Source organism: Semicossyphus pulcher, unplaced genomic scaffold, assembly GCF_022749685.1.
Source record: "Semicossyphus pulcher isolate SPU_LCO1_2020_fin unplaced genomic scaffold, fSemPul1.0.p SCAF_19, whole genome shotgun sequence".
Taxonomy (NCBI): Eukaryota; Metazoa; Chordata; class Actinopteri; order Labriformes; family Labridae; genus Semicossyphus; species Semicossyphus pulcher.
Window position 1 is genome coordinate 368,159 of NW_027211692.1, and position 24,342 is coordinate 392,500.

At 46.9% G+C, this 24,342-nt stretch overlaps 1 protein-coding gene across 1 annotated transcript; it reads right to left on the bottom strand.

The window, feature by feature from the left end:
* Positions 1-2,540: 2,540 nt before the first annotated feature.
* On the bottom strand, positions 2,541-9,754 carry mmp23bb (matrix metallopeptidase 23bb). Its single transcript, XM_069668070.1, has 8 exons — positions 9,694-9,754; positions 8,234-8,340; positions 5,938-6,077; positions 5,655-5,822; positions 5,408-5,572; positions 4,596-4,706; positions 4,329-4,455; positions 2,541-2,940 (listed from the first exon to the last, which is right to left on the bottom strand). Exons 1-8 carry the CDS (start codon positions 9,739-9,741, stop codon positions 2,748-2,750), a joined length of 1,059 nt encoding a protein of 352 aa, XP_069524171.1. The 5' UTR covers positions 9,742-9,754; the 3' UTR covers positions 2,541-2,747.
* Between the last annotated feature and the right edge of the window lie 14,588 nt (positions 9,755-24,342).

A 24,342-nucleotide genomic window follows, 5' to 3' on the forward strand; every position in this document is an offset into this window, starting at 1 on the left:
AAAACAGTCCTTGTGGAGAGCAGAGCACGTAATCCGCCGTAATGACGTCCCGTATAGAAGTCTCTGACTGAGAGGGAAGTGTGACGAATGTTTCACTCATCAACAAATATCAGATCAAAGAACACAAAGTTCACGCCTGTGTTCAAGTTGCAGCTCATATGGAAAGCATTCAGATCAAGACTTCTTGAACTGTTTTCTATCAGTGAAAACTGAACTCTGTGTTTGGCATCATGTGATAACACAGAACAGGTGATGGCATCATAAAGTGTTCAGGTCAATCAGTGAAAGCTACATGGTGATAATCACAGAATCAGAGAACCTCGGCTGCATGGTTCTCTTTCTGTTCAGGACCCATCAGAAGTCAGAGTTCGACATCAGACATCATCTTCTCCGTGTGATCAGGTTCACTTCAGGAGTTAGACACAGTTCAACATGGCAGAAAGTCAAACATTTTAAGATTATGAAAATGTCCTCAAAGATGTTCTTAAAACGTGATCGTTATTTTCCAAGTTACCTTTATCCCGGACTACAGAGGGTTAGGGGTCAGAGGTCAGAGCTGCCACATGTCGCCAGCAGGTCGCAGAGCTTCAGTCTGATTGGAGTTATTAGAAATTAACAAACTCTGTAAGTGTGCAGTTGCAGCGTAACAAACACTGTGTGTAACTGTGGTTACAACGTAACAAACACCGTGTGTAACTGTGGTTACAACGTAACAAACACTGTGTGTAACTGTGCAGTTACAGCGTAACAAACACCGTGTGTAACTGTGCAGTTACAGCGTAACAACCACTGTGTGTAACTGTGGTTACAGCGTATCAAACACTGTGTGTAACTGTGGTTACAGCGTAACAAACACTGTGTGTAACTGTAGTTGCAGCGTAACAAACACTGTGTGTAACTGTGGTTACAGCGTAATAAACACTGTGTGTAACCGAGCAGTTACAGCGTAGCAAACACTGTGTGTAACCGTTCAGTTACAGCGTAACAAACACTGTGTGTTACTGTAGTTGCAGCGTAGCAAACACTGTGTGTAACCGAGCAGTTACAGCGTAACAAACACTGTGTGTAACTGTGGTTACAGCGTAATAAACACTGTGTGTAACTGAGCAGTTACAGCGTAACAAATACTGTGTGTAACTGTGCAGTTACAGCGTAACAACCACTGTGTGTAACTGTGGTTACAGCGTATCAAACACTGTGTGTAACTGTGGTTACAGCGTAACAAACACTGTGTGTAACTGTGCAGTTACAGCGTAACAAACACTGTGTAACTGTGCAGTTACAGCGCAAAAACCACTGTGTGTAACTGTGGTTACAGCGTAACAAACACTGTGTGTAACTGTGCAGTTACAGCGTAACAAACACCGTGTGTAACTGTGGTTACAGCGTAACAAACACTGTGTGTAACTGTGCAGTTACAGCGTAACAAACACTGTGTGTAACTGTGGTTACAGCGTAATAAACACTGTGTGTAACTGAGCAGTTACAGCGTAACAAATACTGTGTGTAACTGTGCAGTTACAGCGTAACAACCACTGTGTGTAACTGTGGTTACAGCGTATCAAACACTGTGTGTAACTGTGGTTACAGCGTAACAAACACTGTGTGTAACTGTGCAGTTACAGCGTAACAAACACTGTGTAACTGTGCAGTTACAGCGCAAAAACCACTGTGTGTAACTGTGGTTACAGCGTAACAAACACTGTGTGTAACTGTGCAGTTACAGCGTAACAAACACCGTGTGTAACTGTGGTTACAGCGTAACAAACACTGTGTGTAACTGTGCGGTTACAGTGCAACAACCACTGTGTGTAACCGAGCAGTTACAGCGCAATAAACACTGTGTGTAACTGTGCAGTTACAGCGCAACAACCACTGTGTGTAACCGAGCAGTTACAGCGTAATAAACACTGTGTGTAACTGTGCAGTTACAGCGCAACAACCACTGTGTGTAACAGAGCAGTTACAGCGTAGCAAACACTGTGTGTAACTGTAGTTGCAGCGTAACAAACACTGTGTGTAACTGTGGTTACAGCGTAATAAACACTGTGTGTAACCGAGCAGTTACAGCGTAGCAAACACTGTGTGTAACCGTTCAGTTACAGCGTAACAAACACTGTGTGTTACTGTAGTTGCAGCGTAGCAAACACTGTGTGTAACCGAGCAGTTACAGCGTAACAAACACCGTGTGTAACTGTGCAGTTACAGCGTAACAAACACCGTGTGTAACTGTGGTTACAGCGTAATAAACACTGTGTGTAACTGAGCAGTTACAGCGTAACAAATACTGTGTGTAACTGTGCAGTTACAGCGTAACAAACACTGTGTGTAACTGTGCAGTTACAGCGTAACAAACACTGTGTGTAACTGAGCAGTTACAGCGTAACAAACACTGTGTGTAACTGTGTAGTTACAGCGTAACAAATACTGTGTGTAACTGTGCAGTTACAGCGTAACAAACACTGTGTGTAACTGAGCAGTTACAGCGTAACAAACACTGTGTGTAACTGTAGTTGCAGCGTAACAAACACTGTGTGTAACTGTGGTGAACAAACCATATGAACTTGGTTACAAAAGTCTCTGAACACGTCTTCGTCCAAACCTGCTGACAGCTGCTGTCACTGCACAGGTGTCATCTCAGCTCCTCCCTTTGTTCTTAGTTTTGTCCCTTGTCCACCATCTCTCATCCTCATCCCCGTCCGTTGTCTGTCGTCCCCATATCTTGTCCTTGTCCCTGTCTGTCATCCTCAGCTGTTGGATGGCTGCTCTGGTTTCAGGCGGATGTTCCAGGAGTTGGCAGACACAATGTCTCCCCGTCGATGGATGCGACAGGTGTACACGCCCTCGTTGAACTCATTGGCCACGATGCGGAGGTCTCGGTCCTTCATCACGATGTACCCGGGGATGGAGGTGAGGATCTGCTCACCGTCTTTGAACCAGCTGGAGGAAGACAACAGGAAGGAGAAGAGTTTTTCTTCACCGCCTACACCGTATCTGAAACCCGATTATTCCACACGTGTGGAAATGTAGCATCTTTCTTTTAAAAGTAAAGGTGGTGATACACATATCAACTTTTACATCAACATAATGAGACACAGGGCAACAGGCCTATGGGCAACAAGGCTGTCTGTACTCCTCCGTTCCAGTCACAACTACAGCGTTACCATAGCAACCCCTAGTACGACTGCAATTTCAGCTAGCTCAAACAAATAATACAAATCTGCTCACTGACAGATTTCACGGCAATAAACCATCTCAAAAGTGTTTTTAGTTTACATGCCTTTGTTTTTACCTGACAGATGTTCTGCACACATTCACTCACCACAGTAATAATCATAATAAGAATAACTTTGACTTATATAGCGCCTTTCAAGGAACCCAAGGCCGCTTTACAGAGTAACTAATGAACAGACAACAAAACAAAACAAGCAAACAAATAGGCAGAAAGAGGTAGCACTGAAAACAGGGGAAGGTGGTGCATTATAGTCCACAGGCCGCGGTGAACAGGGAGACACAGGCCGCGGTGAACAGGGAGACACAGGCCGCGGTGAACAGGGAGACACAGGCCGCGGTGAACAGGGAGGCACAGGCCGCGGTGAACAGGGAGGCGGCGTTGCGGTGAACAGGGAGGCGGCGTTGCGGACCTCTGCAGGCAGAGAGTTCCAGAGGGCGGGGGCAGCAACACTGAAGGCTCGGTTCCCAACAGTTCAGTAATCTGTTATCAGGTTAGTTCCTTCTCCTCAGTCCGCTGCGCTTCGATGGCCGCCATTGTTCAGAACATTTTTCAGGCCAGCGAGATCACGCGACCCAAAATCTGGGCTGTGATTGGAGCATTTCTGATGTAATTCTGTATGTTGACCACAAGAGGTCGCTTCTAATCTGATGTTTCCAGATCAGAGGAGGTTGACCTTTTTCAATATAAAAGTTTAAAGTCAACATTGAACATTGACGTTGTCTGTTGATGTTGATGTAAAAGTTGATACGTGTGTCACCACCTCAAGTGGAAGCAATTTACACGTCTCACACACTCATTATTCTATTTATATGTTAGCACTGATTAGCAGCTATCTGTATCTGTGCTCACCATACCCGCTTGTTAGCTTAGCTTGTTACACAGCTAAACAGCCAGCTAATGAATTAGCCACAGGCAGAGACCATAACCCCTCGCTCCTCTCCAGCTCCATCCTCTAATCTAAATATACACGTATGTCACCTGTGACAAAAAAACATCGTGGCGACAGCCAAAACTATTTTTTAAACTTTTTTAAACAATCGTCCACAAACATGTTTCAGCAACATGTTTCAGCATGAGCAAACGATTAGCTGACCTGACTTTGGGCGGCGAGTGGGGATTTTTGGTTCCACAGCGGAAACCCACCACCTTCCCTCGGGGAACCATCTTGATCTTGACGTTGGCCGGAGGCGGTGTTGGCGTGGTAACTGCTTCCAGAGGCTCTGGAGGACAGGAAATGAGTATCATAGCAGAGGAGGTGAGACAGGCCTCAGAGGGAGGATCAGGTTTCTGTCTGAAGGTCCCGTAGTGTTTGGCTCTGATTCCTGATGCTGGAGGTGTCAGAGGGAAGATGCTGACTCACCATAGCAGAGGTCGCAGCGCTGAGGACAGTTCTTCTTCATGAAGGTCTTCCTCCGCTCACAGAAGCCCAGTCGAGCCCACGGATCGCACACCCGCTTCTTATCCAGACAACCTGCACACACACAGGAAGATCCTTCAGACAGGACACAGTAGAATATTCACATCCTGCACTAAAAGAAGCAGGTAGAAAAACTCCAGACACAAGTCCTTCTTCTAAAAGTGCAGAATGTCCTTTACACTTTAAAAATAAAAGTACTCATGAAGGCTTCACGGCGGTGCAGTGGTTAGTGCTGTCGCCTCACAGCTGGAAGGTTCCTGGTTCGATTCCTGGTTCAGACGTAGTGGGCCTTTCTGTGTGCAGTGTGCATGTTCTCCCCGTGCATGCCTGGGTTCCCTCCGGGAACTCCCGCTTCCTCCCACAGTCCAAACACATGCTCGTTAGGTTGTCTGTCTCTATGTGTCAGCCCTGTGATTGACAAGTGCCCCGCCTCTCGCCCAATGACAGCTGGGATAGGCTCCAGCCCCCCCGAGACCCTGAACAGGAGCGGTGTAGATAATGGATGGATGGATGGATGGATGGAAGTACTCATGAAGCTGTGTTTCTCCTCATGTGACTCGCTCCAGTATGACCTCTGGATCTTACACTGTATATATCATAGAATGTATATAATTGGCGTGGCCAATTGTGACGTCACTCATTGGTTTGTGGACTACTGTTTAAAAGCCTCAAGTTTGGTCATTCGGTCGTTTAATGGGGAAGCGACCATATTTGGATGAGAGGGTGTATATGTATTAATACGCCCCCCCCCTCACCGTAGAGCCTCTGGATGCCCCACACGTCGTCCTGGCCGATGTTCCTCTGGCCCGTGTACGTGGCGTTGGGGTGCATCAGAGCCTGAGGGTCTCTGGAGTGCCACAGACCAAGAGCGTGTCCGATCTCATGAGCCGCCACCTGGACCAGGTCGTTTAGCCACACCCCTGCGCAGTCACATGACATCACCTGTGTCAGCATGCCATGCCACTGGTAGCACTCCGCATATTGGTACTGCGGTACAGTTACCTTGTTTCCAGCTGAACCTGGACTTGCCCAGGATCCAGAACTCGTGGTTGTCAAAGTGGATTTCTCCTCGCGGCGGCAGAAAGGCATGAGCCAGCTCGCCGTTCAGGCCATCGAAACACGGGTGGAGAGGAGACCACCAGCAGTCTGTATGGTTAAAGGTGTAGAAACCTAGAACACACACACACACACACACACACACACAGATTAATCTCAACATGACTTTGAACTGTTCTCTGTTGTTAGATTTTAGCTCCACCCCTCAGCCTGTCGTACAGTAACCTACCAATGGTGATGTCAGCAGTGGCGTTGCCATCTGTAACCTCGTTGAAGGTCAGTGGAGACACGTCGCTCCACTTGGTGAAGGCGATGCTGATGGCCTTCCTCGTGTCCTCAACGTTCAGAGTGTTAGGAAACTTTGTGATCCTGAGACAGACAGGCAGACAGACAGGTTGCTGTTACTCTGAGTATAGTCTCTCAGGCTGAAGAAAGCGTGGCGGCTCATATCCTGGGAGGCACAGTTCAGGGTAAAAACACCCACTGTTAAAGACAGCCGGCCAATCAGAGAGCATTCAGGGAACAATTTAGCTCAATCAGCTGAGCTCAGCAGCAGCGCTCTGATTCTGTGCTGCTTTATTCAGAATCACCTGTGTGACAAATATATATGTATAGATATATATACTATATAGACTATCCATAAACTGTTCTTTATCTACAGTTCAGATATACAGTGCTGTGCAAAGGTTTTAGGCAGGTGTGAAAAATGCTGTAAACTAAGAATGCTTTCAAAAATATAAATAATTATTGTTTATTTTGATCAATTTACAAAATGATCAGTGAGCGAACAAAAGAAAAATCTAAATCAAATCAATATCTGGTGTTACTACTACAGCATCAGTTCTTACAGGTACACCTGCACACAGTCAGGGATGTTGTAGGATTATAGTCAGGTGTATGATCAACCAATGATACCAGACAGGTGCTAATGATCATCAGTGTCACATGTAGGTTGAAACACAGTCATTAAGTGAAACAGAAACAGCTGTGTAGGAGGCTTAAAACTGGCTGAGGAACAGCCAAACTCTGCTACCAAGGTGAGGCTGTGGAAGACAGTTTCATGTCACAGGTCAGACACCATGGCAAGACTGAGCACAGCAACAAGACACAAGGTAGTTATACTGCATCAGCAAGGTCTCTGCCAGACAAAGATTTCAAAGCACACTGGGGTTTCAAGATGTGCTGTTCAAGCTCTTTGGAAGAAGCACAAAGAAACGGGCGACGTTGAGGATCGTAGACGCAGTGGTCGGCCGAGGAAACTTAGTGCAGCCGATGCATTTCTGCAAATGGAGTTGTAGATTTGGTCAGGATTAATGGTGTCCTCAATGCTGAGAAATACAGGCAGATACTCATCCGTCATGCAGTACCACCAGGGAGGCGTATGATTGGCCCCACATGTATTCTGCAGCAGGACAACGACCCCAAACATACAGCCAATGTCCTGAACTGTACCTGTGAGTGACATTTGCTTTTACCTGTATGTTACATATATGCTGCCTGTATGTTTACCTGTATGTTAAATGTGTAATTACCTGTGTAATTACCTGTGTGTTATTTGTATGATACCTGTATGTTACCCTGTGTATTATTTGTATGATACCTGTATGTTACCTTTGTTATCTGTATGTTACCTGTATGTTACCTGTGTGTTATTTGTATGTTACCTGTGTGTTATCTGTGTGTTATTTATATGTTACTTATGTACAACCTGTATGTTATCTATGTGTTACCTGTATGTTACCTGTATGTTACCTGTGTGTTATTTGTATGTCACCTATGTATTACCTGTATGATATCTATGTGTTATCTGTATGTTACCTGTACGTTATCTTTGTGTTATCTGTATGTTATCTGTATGTTACCTGTATGATACCTGTGTGTTACCTGTGTGTCATTTGTATGTTACTTGTAGGTCACCTGTATGCTACCTCTATGTTTACCTGTATGTTAAATGTGTAATTACCTGTGTATTTATCTGTATGTTACCTGTGTGTTACTTGTATGTTACCTGTATATTACCTGTATGTTACTTGTATGTTACCTGCATATTACCTGTATGTTGCCTGTATGTTACTTGTATGTTACCTGTATATTACCTGTATGTTACTTGTATGTAACCTGTATGTTACCTGTATGTTACCTGTATGTTGCCTGTATGTAACCTGTATTTTACCTGTATGTTACCTGTATGTTACCTGTATGTTGCCTGTATGTTACCTGTATGTTGCCTGTATGTTGGCTGTATGTTGCCTGTATGTTGCCTGTATATTACATGTATGTTGCCTGTATGTAACCTGTATGTAACCTGTATGTTACCTGTATGTTACCTGTATGTTGCCTGTATGTTGCCTGTATGTTACCTGTATATTACATGTATGTTGCCTGTATGTAACCTGTATGTAACCTGTATGTTGCCTGTATGTTGCCTGTATGTTACCTGTATGTTGCCTGTATGTTGCCTGTATGTTACCTGTATGTTGCCTGTATGTTGCCTGAATGTTACCTGTATGTTACCTGTATATTACCTGTATGTGAGGTTGTGGTGAGTCCACTTGTGACCCACGGGGTTGATGGCATAGCGTTTGTTTCTTGTTCCTCTGAGTGTTTCCATCACTCGGCAGCTGTTGGAAGTCTGAAAAATAAAAAAAACAAGGATGTGTAACCAATCAGCAGCCTCCAGCAAGTGATGATGTCACACCCTCTAATGTCCACTAGGGGCTGTTATGAAGGTGAGGAGTTTTTTCGTCATAACCATTGGCGCAAAACTCTGCCTCTGTGATGGACATAAAACATAATAGGCAGACATGAACTACGACTCCCATGGTGCATTTCAGCAACAGACAGCCAATAAGAAAGCTAGAAGCTAATGAAGGCAGAAACTGAAAACAATCTGTAAATAAACTCACCTTCAGTTCTCGATGAATTAAGTTACCTTGATGAACTGTAGTTCACACTGTGACTGGCCTGCTCTCCAGAGGCTCATGGGTAATGTAGTATTTAGACATGATGAATCTACTGTTTTGAGTTTTGTGGATGTTGTATTTGACAGAAGAAGAAGCAGTTACGGTTACAGTTTCTACACATGAAGAGCAGTTTGAGACGTGGCAACGCATTGATTCAGTCCAGATGTGAAACACTTCTGTCTGTGACTCTCCTTCATGTGTCCCTCCTCCTCCTCCTCCTCCTCCTCCCCACCGCTCTCAGATATCTGTCACCCACATGTGAACCTCCTCTGTGTCTCTCTGATCCTCAGCTGGACTCAGACTGTTTACTGCGTCTGGCAGTGATCTACTTCCTGCCTTCAAACTTCCTGTTCTGTCTCCAAACATCATCAACACATGAAAACAATAAGAGACCTTCAAAATAAAAGTCCTGCTACCTTAAACATTTGCAGAACACCAAAGTTCTGCCTGCCTGTCAAGCTCTTTGTAACTTGAGTGCTGTAAGTTGTCGCTGTTGTCTGGGTAATAAACGTCCTCTGGTTAGAGGGGAAGTCATCATATTGCTCTCTGTTCTCTGCTCAAAGTCTGAGAATGTTTAAACGCAGACTCCATTCCACCAACATGCAGTCTTACATGTGGACGTCCTGCAGCATCTGACACAGGATCAGAGGCTCTTTGAGCAGGTTTCACATTATTTTGCAGCTTTTTGTGACCTTTTCAGAGGACATGAAGCGATTTATTTTCATGTTTTATTTATTTTCTTTTTCTATAATACATATTCGCAAGCAGTTTCAGGCATTAAAGATAACTATAAAGAAATAATCAATCTTGTTGCTGATGGTCTGGTTTACTTTTGTAGCATCAGAATGAATTTTCACTCTGTTTCATAACCAGTGAAAAAGTCCTCACAGGAGCTTTAAACTCTTGATTTCTTGTGAGAAAGATTATCAAATTGATCGATCAGCTCGTGACCTCTGAGGTTCAAACCGTTCCTGGGTCTGTTTGTTCTGATCACGTGTTTTACTCATGAACACTTCACTGACCTGCGGCCTCAGCGCGGCTCCGCCCACCTTCATCATCATCATCATCATCAGGAGCAGCAGGAGGGGGTCCATGATCACACCTGGTCCTATGCAGTCCACATCATCAATCAGTTACCTATCAATCCGTCTGTGCGCGTGTCGGCAGAGGGATTACGCGGCGGTTCCGGTCTCCTCGGGTTCCTGCGGGTCCAAGAGAACCGACTGCACGCGGATCCGAGCCGCTGGGTGAAGACACCCGGTGAGTCCTGAGTGTGTGTTCCGGCTCAGGATGAGCTGACCCGGGTACAGCTGGTCCGGTGCGTCCTGCTCTGCTCTGGAACAAACTGAAGGAAGTTTCCGGACAGCGCGCTCGCTGCTGCAGTGGGGCTGGTCCGGAGGGGCGGGGTCAGGTGTGTGAGCGGTGTCCACTTACACACACGGAGTAAATGTGCAGTTTAACCCTTCAGCCTCACAGTCAGTGAGAAATGTATGAGTTTGATTTGAAGGAAACAAACTTCATCTCCAATTTAAACATTCAAATGAACGTAACATTCTGATGTTCTGGACACATTTCTACTTCCTGCTCTGAGCTGCAGATAAACAAACACAGAGCTGGTTCTTGTTGAGGCCTCTGGGGGCCCTTGGGGTCGGGGGCCACAGGTAGGACCACCCCGAGCTGTTTTCCCAGCAGCAGCAGTCCAGATGTTCAGCCTGTCCCTCTGAGGAACATCTGTCCAAACAGCCGGCAGAGATGCTGCCCCCTGCTGGCAGGAACAGCTGCTCTAACTTCACACAGTCTCTTCTTCTCCTCTCCTCCTTGTTTTCCTCCTCCCCCTTCTCGTCTTCTCCTCCTTCTTCTGTTCTCCTTCTCCTTTTGTTCTCCTTGTTCTCCTTCTCTTCTTCCCCTTCTTTTCTTTTCCTTCTTCCTCTCCTCCTTCTCCTCCTTTCCTCCTCAGTAACCTGTAACTGAAGCTGCTCAAACTGAACTTCAGAGCTCCTCTGTGAGCTTGAAACTCATGAAGATGGTGGAGCCCAAACACTCAAACACATTTTAACCTGCAGACTCTCTGAGAACCACAAACAGGAGTCCAGACTTAAATAACACAGAAGAAGAAGCAGCAGGGACATCCTGTCATTGAGTCAGGGATCCTGCATTTCCCACAAAGCAACAGGGCAAAAATCGGTCTGCCTTTCATTGACCTGAAGAACATTTAAATTATTTATTATCTTTAAACTATTTTTATTACTGTTTTGTTATAACTCTTCTATTTTAATACCTTCTTGTTGGTTTTAGTATTAGTAAGTTTTTATCAAGCGGCAACCTGTTGAAAGATGAAGCCAACACTTAAGTGCAAAAAACTGCAGTTCCTCGAGTGTCCACTAGAGTCAAGAAACAATCGACGTTATAAACATTTAAGGCAACAGTAATTGAGTGTGTAGCCACAAGGGGGCAGCAGAATAACCTGTAAACTCAACATCTAACATGTTATCATCATAGAAAGTATTTATGTTTAAAATGAGAGGGTCAGTCATCACTTGTGGCGTTCCTCAGGGTTCTATTATAGGTCCTCTATCTTTTCAGTTTTTCTCTCAGAACATCCTTTTAAATCTTTATATTTTAATCCATCAGACGTCGTTTGAGCTTTGACTGCAGCTCTTTAATCATCTCTTCGTGCCCTCTGCTTCGGTCGACCGAACACATTGTGACAGCTTCAGAATCTGCTTCATTAGTGTTATTTAAATGATATATAGGTCACTGTGTGTAAGTGTGTAAGAACACACCGTGACAGGGATGGAAACATTCACTGTTCATATAAACGTTTGAGGACATTTTATAGCTTTAGAATAGAAGGTTTTAAAGACTGAACCGATGTGAAAATATGATGATCCCTCAAATAGAAATGAATGATAACTGGCAGCCTCATCAGTGACACTGACACACACACACACACACACACACACACACACACACTTGTTATTGTCTGTATTGTGCTGCTGTTTATCAGCCGGCACACACTCGGTCACCTTCACTGGACAAACTGCCTGCAGAGGCATCTTTCACAGGAAGTCATCATATGGTGCATGTTAAGCAGCCCAGCGCTCATTAAAGCCGCATTGTGAGCTGAATGAGGTTTGAATGTTGGCAGCAGAGTGGTCTGGCAGACTCCCATCATGCACTGCAACAATGCTGTGACCTCACTGTGACTGTGGGATCGATACCTGGACGGGAACCTGAGCAGGCTTCTGAGAGGAAGTTTGTTCAAAACAAGTTTTACTGCTGATGAAGAGAGACGAGGTTACAGACGTGATCGATGCGGATTATAAAGTCTCACAAAGTCACAGCAAAGACAACAACATCCCGACGTCGTTTCACTTCTGCACAGGTTGAAGTTTTTCTACTTAAGATATGATGTGACTCTCTTGGCGTCCTGAGGTTGCATCAGACACGGTTGAACCAAACTCCATTCAAAAAACAGTCATTTTAAAGTCGTGTTCTTGTCGTCCTGCAGACAGACCTGACACAGCATGACCTCAGCCTCTTTCCAACCCTGCCTCCTGATGTAGTTCTCTCAGCATCCTCTCAGCCTGTTTATTGTCATTAAATCTCAGTAACATCTGTTTGTTGTGGCTTCATAGCGCTGTAGTGAGACAGATCTCAGCCAACTTGTTGTTTGGCACAACTCAAGTTCTTTAATAGAGGGAGCAAACAGCAGCATCTTCATGTGTTTCTGCTCTATGGTACTGCGTTCGTCCTCACACTCACACAGCTGCAGGGAAGAGGTGGAGGTCAGCGTTAGCTGCGCAGACAGCTCTCAACTGCTGCAACTACTACTGCTGACAACAACAGACTGTGTGAGTTATTCTTCAGGATGCAGGAGGGGGAGCAGAGGTCATCCATGTGGGGTGGGGGACCCTTTAATGCCCCCATATTCAGTAATCACTTGTGGTGTACCTCAGGGTTCTATTATAGATCCTTTACATTTGCAGTTTATATGTTATGGTTAAAGTTAGGAAACGGGTAACACCTGCTGCTCCCACACTCTGCGGTAGTTTCCCATCATGCATCAGGGCTTCTGGACAGGGTCCCGCGGCCCCTGGGGGCCCCCTGAGCACCGGGTCACCCAGAGACAGAGAGAGACAGAGGAGGAGACAGACTTTCAGCCGGAGGTGAAGGACGAGGATTTAATTACACCTCTGTCCATTCATCTGTCTGTCACACACACAGACACACACACACACACACACTGAAAACAAACACACACATACACTCACACACACACAGCAGCAGGTTCCCACATCTCGTCTTGTCTCACGCTGAAAACAAACACTGACTGTTTTTACAGGCTGCAGGTCGTCATGGTAAAACGTTGTCCAGGTGACAACCGATGTTTCAGAGCTCCTCTGCGATTGGCTGGTTTAAGAAGTGGGGACATCCTGTCATCAGGTCACTGGATCCTACATTTCCCTCAAAGCAACAGGGCATGAATCTGCCTTTTACTTACCAGAAGAACATTTAAATTATTTATTATCTTTACACTGTTTTTTTTCTGTCGCTGGAGTTTCTCTTCTTCTATTTTAATATCTTCTTGTTTGTTTTAGTTGTTTGTTTTTATCAAGCGGCAACCTGTTAAAAGATGAAGCCAACACTTAAAGGTGCTATATGTAACTTTCAGAAAATCCTCATTCCTAGCGACACGGTCGGCCGTTGAGGGAACTGCAGTCACGCCCGCGGACACTCGCACGCATGAACGAGCATCCAGGGTTTTTGCTGAAGACACACGAAACTGAGCATGCTCAGTCTCGGAACATATCGTCTCTGTTTACTTTTCACTGACGAGTCGTGTTCATGACCGACATCATGTTTGTCATAATACCGTTAATACAGTTAGTATCATGTTAGCTGGCAAAGTTATTTGTGAAGCTAGACTGACAACACTGACATACACACTCAGATAGTATTTTGGTTGTCATAACGTTAGCGAGCATGCTAAGGTTAGCCAACTAGCTCTAACATAAAGACACTGCATGACTCTGTCATTGTGCTTCGTAACCAAACGGCAAATTACACCGACGAACCAGCAAATCATCACAAGCATCAGCGAACATCAGCCAGGCGGGGCGGCTGCAGAGAGCTGGGATGAAGCTCTTGTGCTGTGAGAGAAAAAACGCTGCACCCGGTGAGAGAACGCTGCACGCAGGTTTTGTTTCTATGACAACAATAAGTCGTGGGTCTGATTTGATCCCTAAAAGCAGTCGAAGGTCTCCATGAGTCACGTGCCCTGCCGATGTTGACTCTAGTTTTCCCCCTGACGTCGATCACTTCCTGTTTGGTCAGACGGCTTCACTAGATGAAAATTTTTTTTGTTTTTATTCTTGTGTGTAGTTTGTGTTGGTGTTGTTGTGGGTGCTGTTGTTTGTTAACATTATCCGTCTCCATTTCACAGCCTGCGTTGTCTCGTGTTGCTCACTGTTGACTGTAGTGGTGCAGAATGAGCTCTCGGCAGAGGTACTCGTGAACGTGCAGATACGTCACATCCTCTTGTTTCCCGGAAAACCGCCCCGAGTGCTTTACATAAAAATCTGCCCACAGGCTGTTCGGGCCGATGGAGGAAGTTGGGGAAGGTCTCAATTTATCAGTTCCTCTGCTGTCCCTTCACACATTGGCAATAAAAAATATTTGATTGATGAATACATGTAAAATTTTACTTACAGCCCCTTTAATTTAGTTCTTTGTGTAGTTAATTGTTTACTTTCTGACCAGGTTAGAAGTCTGTGCTCCAGCTTTAAGTGAGTTAAATGCTAATTGTTGACGCACCGTTTGGTTTTGGTCAGTCACATACTCGTGGCGCTGGTGTAGAAGGCATGTGTCCTTTAAAGATCTCTGATCCTCTGGTGTCACCAAAAAAGTTGGATATGTCAATCCATTTATTTTTCATCATTAGCAAAGTATTTCTCTATTTTAATTTCTTTCTTATTCAACAAACTTCAAAATAAATCACACCACCTTCACTCTGCGTCACGGACAAAAACAATAGACCTCGCTGTGCGCCACATCTGTAGCAATTAGCCCGACACCTAAATAGACTACCATGGCTCCCCACAGTGCCACCCTGGTATTTATATTTATGTTTTTTATTTATTTGATTAGGACAATGCACATTAATCAACATATCAGCAAAAAGCATCAATATAAATATGCTGGAGTTAGCACAGTTGCTAAATTTCATCCGTTGTCCTAAAGCAATACACCATAACAAATGGATAAAACGTGTAGAAATCTTACATAAAAAAATAAGTCCCGATTCACATCAAAGTTAAAAGTCCATACACAAAATAGAAAAGACGAAGAGGTTACCCATGACACCAGGTCTGGGTTGTTTTCAACCACTGTTTAAGGGTCTTTTTAAAGGTGGTGTAATTGTCACAGTTTCTAACATGAGCTGGCAGTGTGTTCCAAGACCATGTTCCTCTGATGGACACCACCAATTCGCCTAATGTAGTCCTGCGCCGTTGTACATCACTGTCTCCTCTAGTCAGTGCCCTGGTGTTTACTCTGGAGGATTTTGTCTTTATGAAGTCCTGCAATGGTGGAGGGGCTAATCCTTTCAAAACCTTAAAGATGAGACAGACATCCAAAAACAACTGATAGCTAACAAAGTCCAAGATGTTGTACTTATTAATAATTTTACTATAATGGTAATGTATAGGTTTTTTGTCAAGAGTTTTAAGTGTTCTCTTGAAGAGAGACTTGATTGGTTTTAAAGTACTCTCTGATGTATGTGACCATGTTGTATAACAATAGGACATGTGAGTAAGTATCATTGCATGCATATAGGTCTTCACTGACTCCACGGTCAGGAAAGGTCTTATATGTTTGAAATGTGATAAGTTAAATTTAATTGTATTTGTGACTTTTTTAACATGTTGCTTAAAATTAAGATTGGAGGCGAAGATTACCCCGAGGTACTTAAAGTGTTCAACCACATCACGTCTCTCTCCACCCACCATGACGGATGGTTGCTGTCCCTTTGTTAGCTGCCGGGAGAAAAACATACAGACTGTTTTTTTTAATTCAAATGTAAACAACAGTTTTGGAGCCAATGGGACACTGGCACCGCGGCTCCTGAGAGTATTGAAGCAGCTTCTTGGATTGAGTTGGCATGACAGTATAACACAGTGTCGTCAGCATATAGTTGCATTTTTCTATTTCTACAGACATTCGGTAAGTTATCAACATATAGGCTGAATAAAACAGGACCCAATATTGAGCCCTGTGGTACTCCAGGAGAACAAGTGAGGTATGAAGACAGCGAATCATCAATTTGAACTGCCTGTTTTCTGTCCGACAGGTATGACTTCATCCAGCAGAGGGCACTATTTGAGAAGTTGAAATGAGTTAATTTAGCAATAAGCACATCATGATTAATGGTGTCAAAAGCACGCTTTAAATCAAGAAATACAGCAGCTACGAAGCCGCTCTGATCCAACAAGCTCTTTAAGTTTTCTAGGAAATAACAGGTAGCTGTCTCTGTTGAATGACATTTCCTAAATCCCAATGAAGAGTGGCATGGCCATTATTTAAGTGTTCTGTCAGTTTTGTGGTAACCCATTTCTCCGCTACTTTGGAAATTATAGGTAAAATACTTACTGGTCGATAGTTCTCGGATTTTGTCTTGTCCCCAGCCTCAAAGACTGGGCTGACCCGAGCAATCTTCCATGTAGATGGTACCGTTCCTTGTTTTATGGATAGATTTACAAGATGTCCAATTGGGTCAGCAAGAGCCTCTTTATGGGTCTTTAAAAAGTCACTAGTAAGACCAAATGTATCTCTGGCCTTTGAGCTTTTTAGGGATGAAATTATTTTTATTACGTCAGGGACAGATATTTCTTCTATGCTAAATATTGGTTTACTTGCATCAACAGGATTGTGAGGAATATGTGAGCATTTAAAGTGCTTTCTGAGTTCCTCAACTGAGCCAATGAAAAATCTATTGAGATAATTCACAATGATGTCTAGATTGTCAGTTAGCTCTTCATTTACCTGGAGCTGTAGATCACTAAGATCGTGAGATTTGTCCCGCCTCAATAGCTTATTAGATTGTTCCATATCAGCTTTCCATTACCTTCTGACCCTTTTATGGTCTCAATATAGAACGCTGCTTTCGCTTTAGGGTCATCCTTTAGACTTTGTTTCGTAGCGATGTAAAGATTTGTCTGTCACTTGTAGTTCTTGTTTTCAAAGATTGCCTTAAAGCATTATCTCTATTTTTCATTAATTCTATAATTTCATTGTTCAACCACGGCAGATTATTTCTCTGTTGCTTGGATTTACCTTTTTTTGTAAAATGCGTTATAATGTCATTGACTTTTTTAATTAAATGATCTGAGCTTGCCTCAATGTCATTATTTTCCAGAATATTAGACCAATCTACATTTTGGATTTCCTCATTCAGGAATTGTTGCTGGCTTTTGGGTATGAAATAGTATTGGTGACCTCTGGTGGATGCCATCAAATGCTTCCTCTTAATCTTCCTTGAGCACAGGATAACATTGTGATCTGACAGGCCAGATAATAGATTAAAGGTCTTAGAGATTCTTTCAGGATTATTAGTAAATATTGGATCAGTTGTTGTATTTGACGTATTTGTTATTCTTGTTGGTCCTTTTATGATTTGTGTCAAATTGTACTTATCCTAAAGCTGTTTAATCTTTTCCCTATCTGACTTGATGTCCCAGTTGATATTAAAGTCAGCGAGTAAGATGGTTTCCTTTCTAGAGTCGCATTGATTTAAGATTGTCTGAAGATGATCATAAAATACATCCTTTGCTGAGGGAGGTCGATACACACACATCACAGTAAAAGACATTGCAGAGCAAAGTGATATATTTAGACCAATACACTCAGCAATAACTTCTTTAGGCCACCTTAGTTCACATTGAAACTTTTCTCTGACATAGATTAATACTCCCCCACCTCGCCCTGCTTCTCTATCTTTTCTAAATACATTATATCCTGGAATACTGATAGCTGCTGTAGATGATGAATGTGTCAGCCAACTTTCAGATATTCCAAGTATATCAATATTAGAGTCACTTAATAAATGTTCCCTTTGCTCCGTTTTATTGACGATACTGCGGATGTTGATATGGCCCAGTAAAAGTCCCCTTGGTTTAGATCGTCAGTCCCAAATGGTTTTGGCATTATTAAGGGTTTGAAAAACATGCATTTTGTGTTGCTTCTTAATTGCCGGATTTAGCGAATTAAATTTTTTCTTTGTCGAATGAGTCCCAGTTACCTGAGGTTGTGGCACATGTTGCAGTGGTTGCTGCTCAGTTTGGCAGCTTAACTGAGGTAATTGCTCAGTCTGATGCGGTGGTAGCCCAGCTAGCGGTGGTGGGAGCCTGGCCTGGTATGATGGAAGCCCAGCTAGCAGTAGTAGTGGAAGCCCAGCTAGCAGTGGTGGAAGCCCAGTTAGCAGTGGTGGAAGCCCAGTTAGCAGTGGTGGAAGCCTGGCCTGGTGTGGTAGTAGCCCAGCTAGCGGTGGTGGGAGCCTGGCCTGGTGTGGTGGGAGCCCAGCTAGCGGTGGTGGGAGCCTGGCCTAGTATGGTGGGATCCCAGCTAGCACTGGTGGGAGCCTGGCCTGGTGTGGTGGGATCCCAGCTATCTGTAGTGGAAGCCCAGCTAGCGGTGGTGGGAGCCTGGCCTGGTGTGGTGGGAGCCCAGCTAGCACTGGTGGGAGCCTGGCCTGGTATGGTGGGATCCCAGCTAGCACTGGTGGGAGCCTGGCCTGGTATGGTGGGATCCCAGCTAGCACTGGTGGGAGCCTGGCCTGGCATGGTGGGAGCCCAGCTAGCGGTGGTGGGAGCCTGGCCTAGTATGGTGGGATCCCAGCTAGCACTGGTGGGAGCCTGGCCTGGTGTGGTGGGATCCCAGCTATCTGTAGTGGAAGCCCAGCTAGCGGTGGTGGGAGCCTGGCCTGGTATGGTGGGATCCCAGCTAGCACTGGTGGGAGCCTGGCCTGGTATGGTGGGATCCCAGCTAGCACTGGTGGGAGCCTGGCCTGGTGTGGTGGGAGCCCAGCTAGCGGTGGTGGGAGCCTGGCCTGGCATGGTGGTAGCTCAGCTAGCGGTGGTGGGAGCCTGGCCTGGCATGGTGGTAGCCCAGCTAGCGGTGGTGGGAGCCTGGCCTGGTGTGGTGGGAGCCCAGCTAGCGGTGGTGGGAGCCTGGCCTAGTATGGTGGGATCCCAGCTAGCCCTGGTGGGAGCCTGGCCTGGTATGGTGGTAGCTCAGCTAGCGGTGGTGGGAGCCTGGCCTGGCATGGTGGTAGCCCAGCTAGCAGTGGTGGGAGCCTGGCCTGGTGTGGTGGGAGCCCAGCTAGCGGTGGTGGGAGCCTGGCCTGGCATGGTGGTAGCTCAGCTAGCGGTGGTGGGAGCCTGGCCTGGCATGGTGGTAGCCCAGCTAGCGGTGGTGGGAGCCTGGCCTGGTGTGGTGGGAGCCCAGCTAGCGGTGGTGGGAGCCTGGCCTGGTATGGTGGGATCCCAGCTAGCACTGGTGGGAGCCTGGCCTGGTGTGGTGGGAGCCCAGCTAGCGGTGGTGGGAGCCTGGCCTGGCATGGTGGTAGCTCAGCTAGCGGTGGTGGGAGCCTGGCCTGGCATGGTGGTAGCCCAGCTAGCGGTGGTGGGAGCCTGGCCTGGTGTGGTGGGAGCCCAGCTAGCGGTGGTGGGAGCCTGGCCTAGTATGGTGGGATCCCAGCTAGCCCTGGTGGGAGCCTGGCCTGGTGTGGTGGGAGCCCAGCTAGCCCTGGTGGGAGCCTGGCCTGGTATGGTGGTAGCTCAGCTAGCGGTGGTGGGAGCCTGGCCTGGCATGGTGGTAGCCCAGCTAGCGGTGGTGGGAGCCTGGCCTGGTGTGGTGGGAGCCCAGCTAGCGGTGGTGGGAGCCTGGCCTGGCATGGTGGTAGCTCAGCTAGCGGTGGTGGGAGCCTGGCCTGGCATGGTGGTAGCCCAGCTAGCGGTGGTGGGAGCCTGGCCTGGTGTGGTGGGAGCCCAGCTAGCGGTGGTGGGAGCCTGGCCTAGTATGGTGGGATCCCAGCTAGCCCTGGTGGGAGCCTGGCCTGGTGTGGTGGGAGCCCAGCTAGCACTGGTGGGAGCCTGGCCTGGTATGGTGGGATCCCAGCTAGCACTGGTGGGAGCCTGGCCTGGTATGGTGGGATCCCAGCTAGCACTGGTGGGAGCCTGGCCTGGTATGGTGGGATCCCAGCTAGCACTGGTGGGAGCCTGGCCAGGTGTGGTGGGATCCCAGCTAGCGGTGGTGGGAGCCTGGCCTGGTATGGTGGGAGCCCAGCTAGCGGTGGTGGGAGCCTGGCCTAGTATGGTGGGATCCCAGCTAGCACTGGTGGGAGCCTGGCCTGGTGTGGTGGGATCCCAGCTATCTGTAGTGGAAGCCCAGCTAGCGGTGGTGGGAGCCTGGCCTGGTATGGTGGGATCCCAGCTAGCACTGGTGGGAGCCTGGCCTGGTATGATGGAAGCCCAGCTAGCGGTGGTGGGAGCCTGGCCTGGTATGGTGGTAGCCCAGCTAGCGGTGGTGGGAGCCTGGCCTGGCATGGTGGTAGCCCAGCTAGCGGTGGTGGGAGCCTGGCCTGGCATGGTGGTATCCAGGCCAACGATGAAGGAGGCCCAGCTAGCCATGGTAGGATCCCAGCTAGGGGTGGTTGAAGCCCAGCCTGGCATGGTGATATCAGGGCTAGCTGTGGTAGTAGCCCAGCTAGCTCTGGTTGTAGCCTGGGTAGCTGTGGTGGTAGCTTAATTAACTGTGGTTGTAGCCCATCCAAAAAATTTGAACAAAGAAACCGAGGCCCAGGATTTACTTCGACATCACCAGCCAGGAGCAGTATCATCAAGGGATGAACAATTCCCATAAAGGGACTAGCTGTAACTGATTCATATATTATAGCACTAAGTAGCAGGTATACTGTGCTAACACACCTGCTTGTTAGTCTGTTCAGTGTCATCAAACATTTATTTAATCGTCAGCCAGTGCAGAAGGAGTCAGGAGGCGTCGGCTTTTCCCCGGAGAGATTACAGTATAATCTACAATGGCGGATGTTGGCGCACTGTGGCTGCCGCTCAGTTTGAGAACCTAAACGGCTCTAACTGCTACAACTTGGACTGTGAAGTTGTTGCATGATCTCTGCAGGTTACCCGTTATCCTGCACCACGGTCACTGGATCAGTCCTTACCTGCTAAGGAGTTCCTCTCCTGCTAGCTCCAGGATCCCGGTTCAGCCCCACAACTTCGCCTCATCGTGTTCTACCTGTCAGTCTGCCACATTGCTAGCCAGCACCGGCCCAACAGCCTATCCTCCACCGGGATATTTCAGTCTCAGTGTGGTGTGGTTGTTTCTTATCACAAGCAACCACCGCTCACTGCTCTCCGGCGCTAGCCATCACTGCACCAGGCTGACCCACTTTCTCCGAGCAGGATCGAAGAGCTAGCAGGCCGGCTACCGCTCCCGACCCTCTTCTCCTCCTCATTGGACAACTGGAAGTGCTACCACGGCTGTTGTTCTGTGGTTTCACTGTCCTCTGTCTAAAACAAAGGCAGGATATTAGTGTTAAAGTTAATAATAATAATAATAATAGTGCAGTGTACAGACAATATAAGAGTCCAGTGTGCGTTAATGTAACGCATAGGGTCTGAATTAGAGTCTGAAACATTGAGTGACTGAGGGGCTGGATGAGAGTCCATGTCACGTGGGGGGTGGGGGGGTGAGGGCCTTGTTGAGGTTGGCAGCAGAGAGGAAGAAGCTGTTCCTGTGTCGGGAGGTTTTGGTCCTGATGGAGCGCAGCCTCTTGCCAGAGGGGAGGGTGACCGGGGTGAGAGGGGTCGGCCTCGATCTTACCTGCACGCCTCAGGGTCCTGGAGGTGTACAGGTCCTGGAGAGATGGCAGATTGCAGCCTATCACCCTCTCTGCAGAGCGGATGATACGCTGCAGCCTGCCCTTGACCCTGGCAGTAGCAGCAGCGTACCAGACGGTGATGGAGCAGGTGAGGATGGACTCAACGATGGCGGTGTAGAAGTGCTGATGGTGTTGGGGGCGGGTGTGGCTGCTGTCTTTCTAAAATCCACGTCCACCTCCGTCTTCAGAGCATTAAGCTCCAGGTTGTTCTCACCACACCAGGTCACCAGATGGTCAATCTCCCACCTGTAGGCAGACTCGTCCCCACCAGAGATGAGTCCAATGAGGGTGGTGTCGTCCGGAAGGAAGGACATTAAAACATCCACCATTTCTCCCCCTGCAGCCCACTCTTCTCGCCTTCAAACTCTCTGGTCCCAGTCCCCTGGTCACTGCCATCATCTACCGCCCCCCCAAGCCACACCCCTCCTTCCTCTCTGACCTCTCTGATTTTCTGACCCCGCTCTGTGCCATTTCACCCTCCGTTCTCCTCCTTGGAGATTTTAATATCCACATTGACAACACTGACTGTAAACCTGCCATAGAATTTCTGGAACTGCTCCAGTGCTTCAACTTCACACAACATATCAACTCCCCCACTCACAGCCGCGGTCACATCCTGATCTGGTCTGCTCAACTGGTCTCACATTACAACAACTCTCCAGCTTCATCCTGCATATCTCCGATCACTTGGCAATCACTATGGACATTGACATTCCCATCCCCCTCCCAAAAGACAAGCGCAAAATATCATTCAGAAATCTCAAATCCATCACTCTGTCAGCCCCTTCAGCCTCTCTCTCTACTCAAATATCTACCTGTCATTCTTCCAAAGTAAAATCAACATCTACAGCAACCTGTCCACCTCCCCTGCTCCTTCAACCCCCCCACCTGCCTCCCCCCTCCACCCTCTCAGCCCCTCCATCTCTCCACTTATCACTGCAATCATTAAAACATCCCTCAGCTCCGGACTGGTACCTCAACCCCTCAAACTTGCTGCTGTCACCCCCATCCTTAAAAAAACTGGACTCAACCCTGATATCATGAACAATTTCCCGACCCATCTCCAATCTCCCCTTTCTGTCAAAAATCCTGGAACGTGTTGTCGCAGCCCAACTCAAAACCCACCTCACCTCAGATGCACTGTCTGAACCTTTTCAATCTGGACTCCGCTCACAGCACAGCACAGAAACAAGCCTCCTCAAAGTCACCAACGACCTCCTCCTCTCCTCTGACTCTGGCCTCCTCAACATCCTCATCATGCTCGACCTCACTGCAGCTTATGACACTATCAGCCACTCCATTCTCCTCTCCCGCCTGGAATCTTACCTCAACATCACCGGCACTGCCCTCTCCTGGCTCAGGTCATACCTCACCAACAGACAACAGTTCATCAACATCAACATCTCTCCTCTGTCACAAGGTGTCCCCAAGGGCTCAGTGCTTGGTCCTCTCTTGTTCATCCTCTTCATACTCCCCCTCTGTAACATCATACGCAATCATGGTCTCCATTTCCACTGCTATGCCACCATAGCAACTCGCTCCACTACACACAAAACATGGATGCAGAGTTGAGTCAGCAAACTCAGAAAAACCAACCATTGACAATTCCACTCTGTCTCCATCACCACACATCCGCAACCTTGGAGTCATTCTTGACAGTAACCTCAGCTTTGAACACACTCCAATCAAATCACCAGGACTGCCTTTTTTCCACCTTAAAAACATGGCTCGTCTCCGTTCATCACTCTCTTTCTCTGCTGCCGAAACTCTGATCCATGCCTTCATTTTATCCAGAATCGTCTACTGTAACAGCATCCTTTATGGTTCATCCTCCAAAGTCCTCAATAAACTCCAACACATCCAGAACTCTGCTGCCCGCCTCCTCACCCCCGTCCTTCAGAACCTCCATTGGCTCCCTGTTCCACAACGCATTCCAGTTCAAGGTCCTTCTTCTCACCCACAAAGCCCTCCATAACCAGGCCTCTCCATACCTCACAGACCTGCTCCATCGTCACGCTCCCTCCTGCAGCCTCCGCTCCTCTGATGCAAACCTCCTCTCTCCGCCACTCAGAACTGAGCACCGAACCTGGGGTGACAGAGCTTCCTCCACAGCTGCCCCCTCCCTCTGGAACTCTCTACCCCGACACATCTGAGACTGCACTGACCTGACCTCCTTCAAATCTCTGATCACGACCTTTTAAGACCTGCTTTAACCTCTGATGCTGATTTTTTTTTTTAATAGTTCCTCTTCTTGTGTTTCTTCTGTTCTTATTTTGTTTCTTAAGTTGTTTTTGATAATGCAAAGTAACTTTGAGTATTATGAAAAGCAATATATAAATAAAATGTATTATTATCATTATAATTATTGTTATTACAGCGGGCCGTCGTGATGAGGAAACAAGTTATTTTACGTTACCTGCCGCTCTCTCACCGGGCGAGCGAGCGCCGCTCCTTCAGTCTGATAAATAAACAGCTGCAGTCAGTCACCAACACAAACAGAATCTGCTCTGTGGGAAAGTTAAACGAGCTCCTTCACCAGCTGATGGATCAGACACAGACTCTTTGATAACTTGGCGTTTTCCTCTGCAGCTCCACCCTCTCATCCAAATATGGTCACTTCAGGCTCCAGGAAACCAACATGGCGACGGCCATATTTCAGCTTCATTTAGGTGGCTACTAAATGTTTGTGAACCCTCAGAGCTTTACATCTTTC

Coding starts and splice junctions, on each gene's coding strand:
- mmp23bb (XM_069668070.1), bottom strand. CDS start 9,741: ATGATGATGATGATGATGAAGGTGGGCGGAGCCGCGCTGAGGCCGCAG. Junction 6,078..8,233: donor CACCACAACCTCACATACAG/GTAATATACAGG, acceptor TGTCTGTCTCAG/GATCACAAAGTTTCCTAACA. Junction 5,573..5,654: donor CAGGTTCAGCTGGAAACAAG/GTAACTGTACCG, acceptor GTGACTGCGCAG/GGGTGTGGCTAAACGACCTG.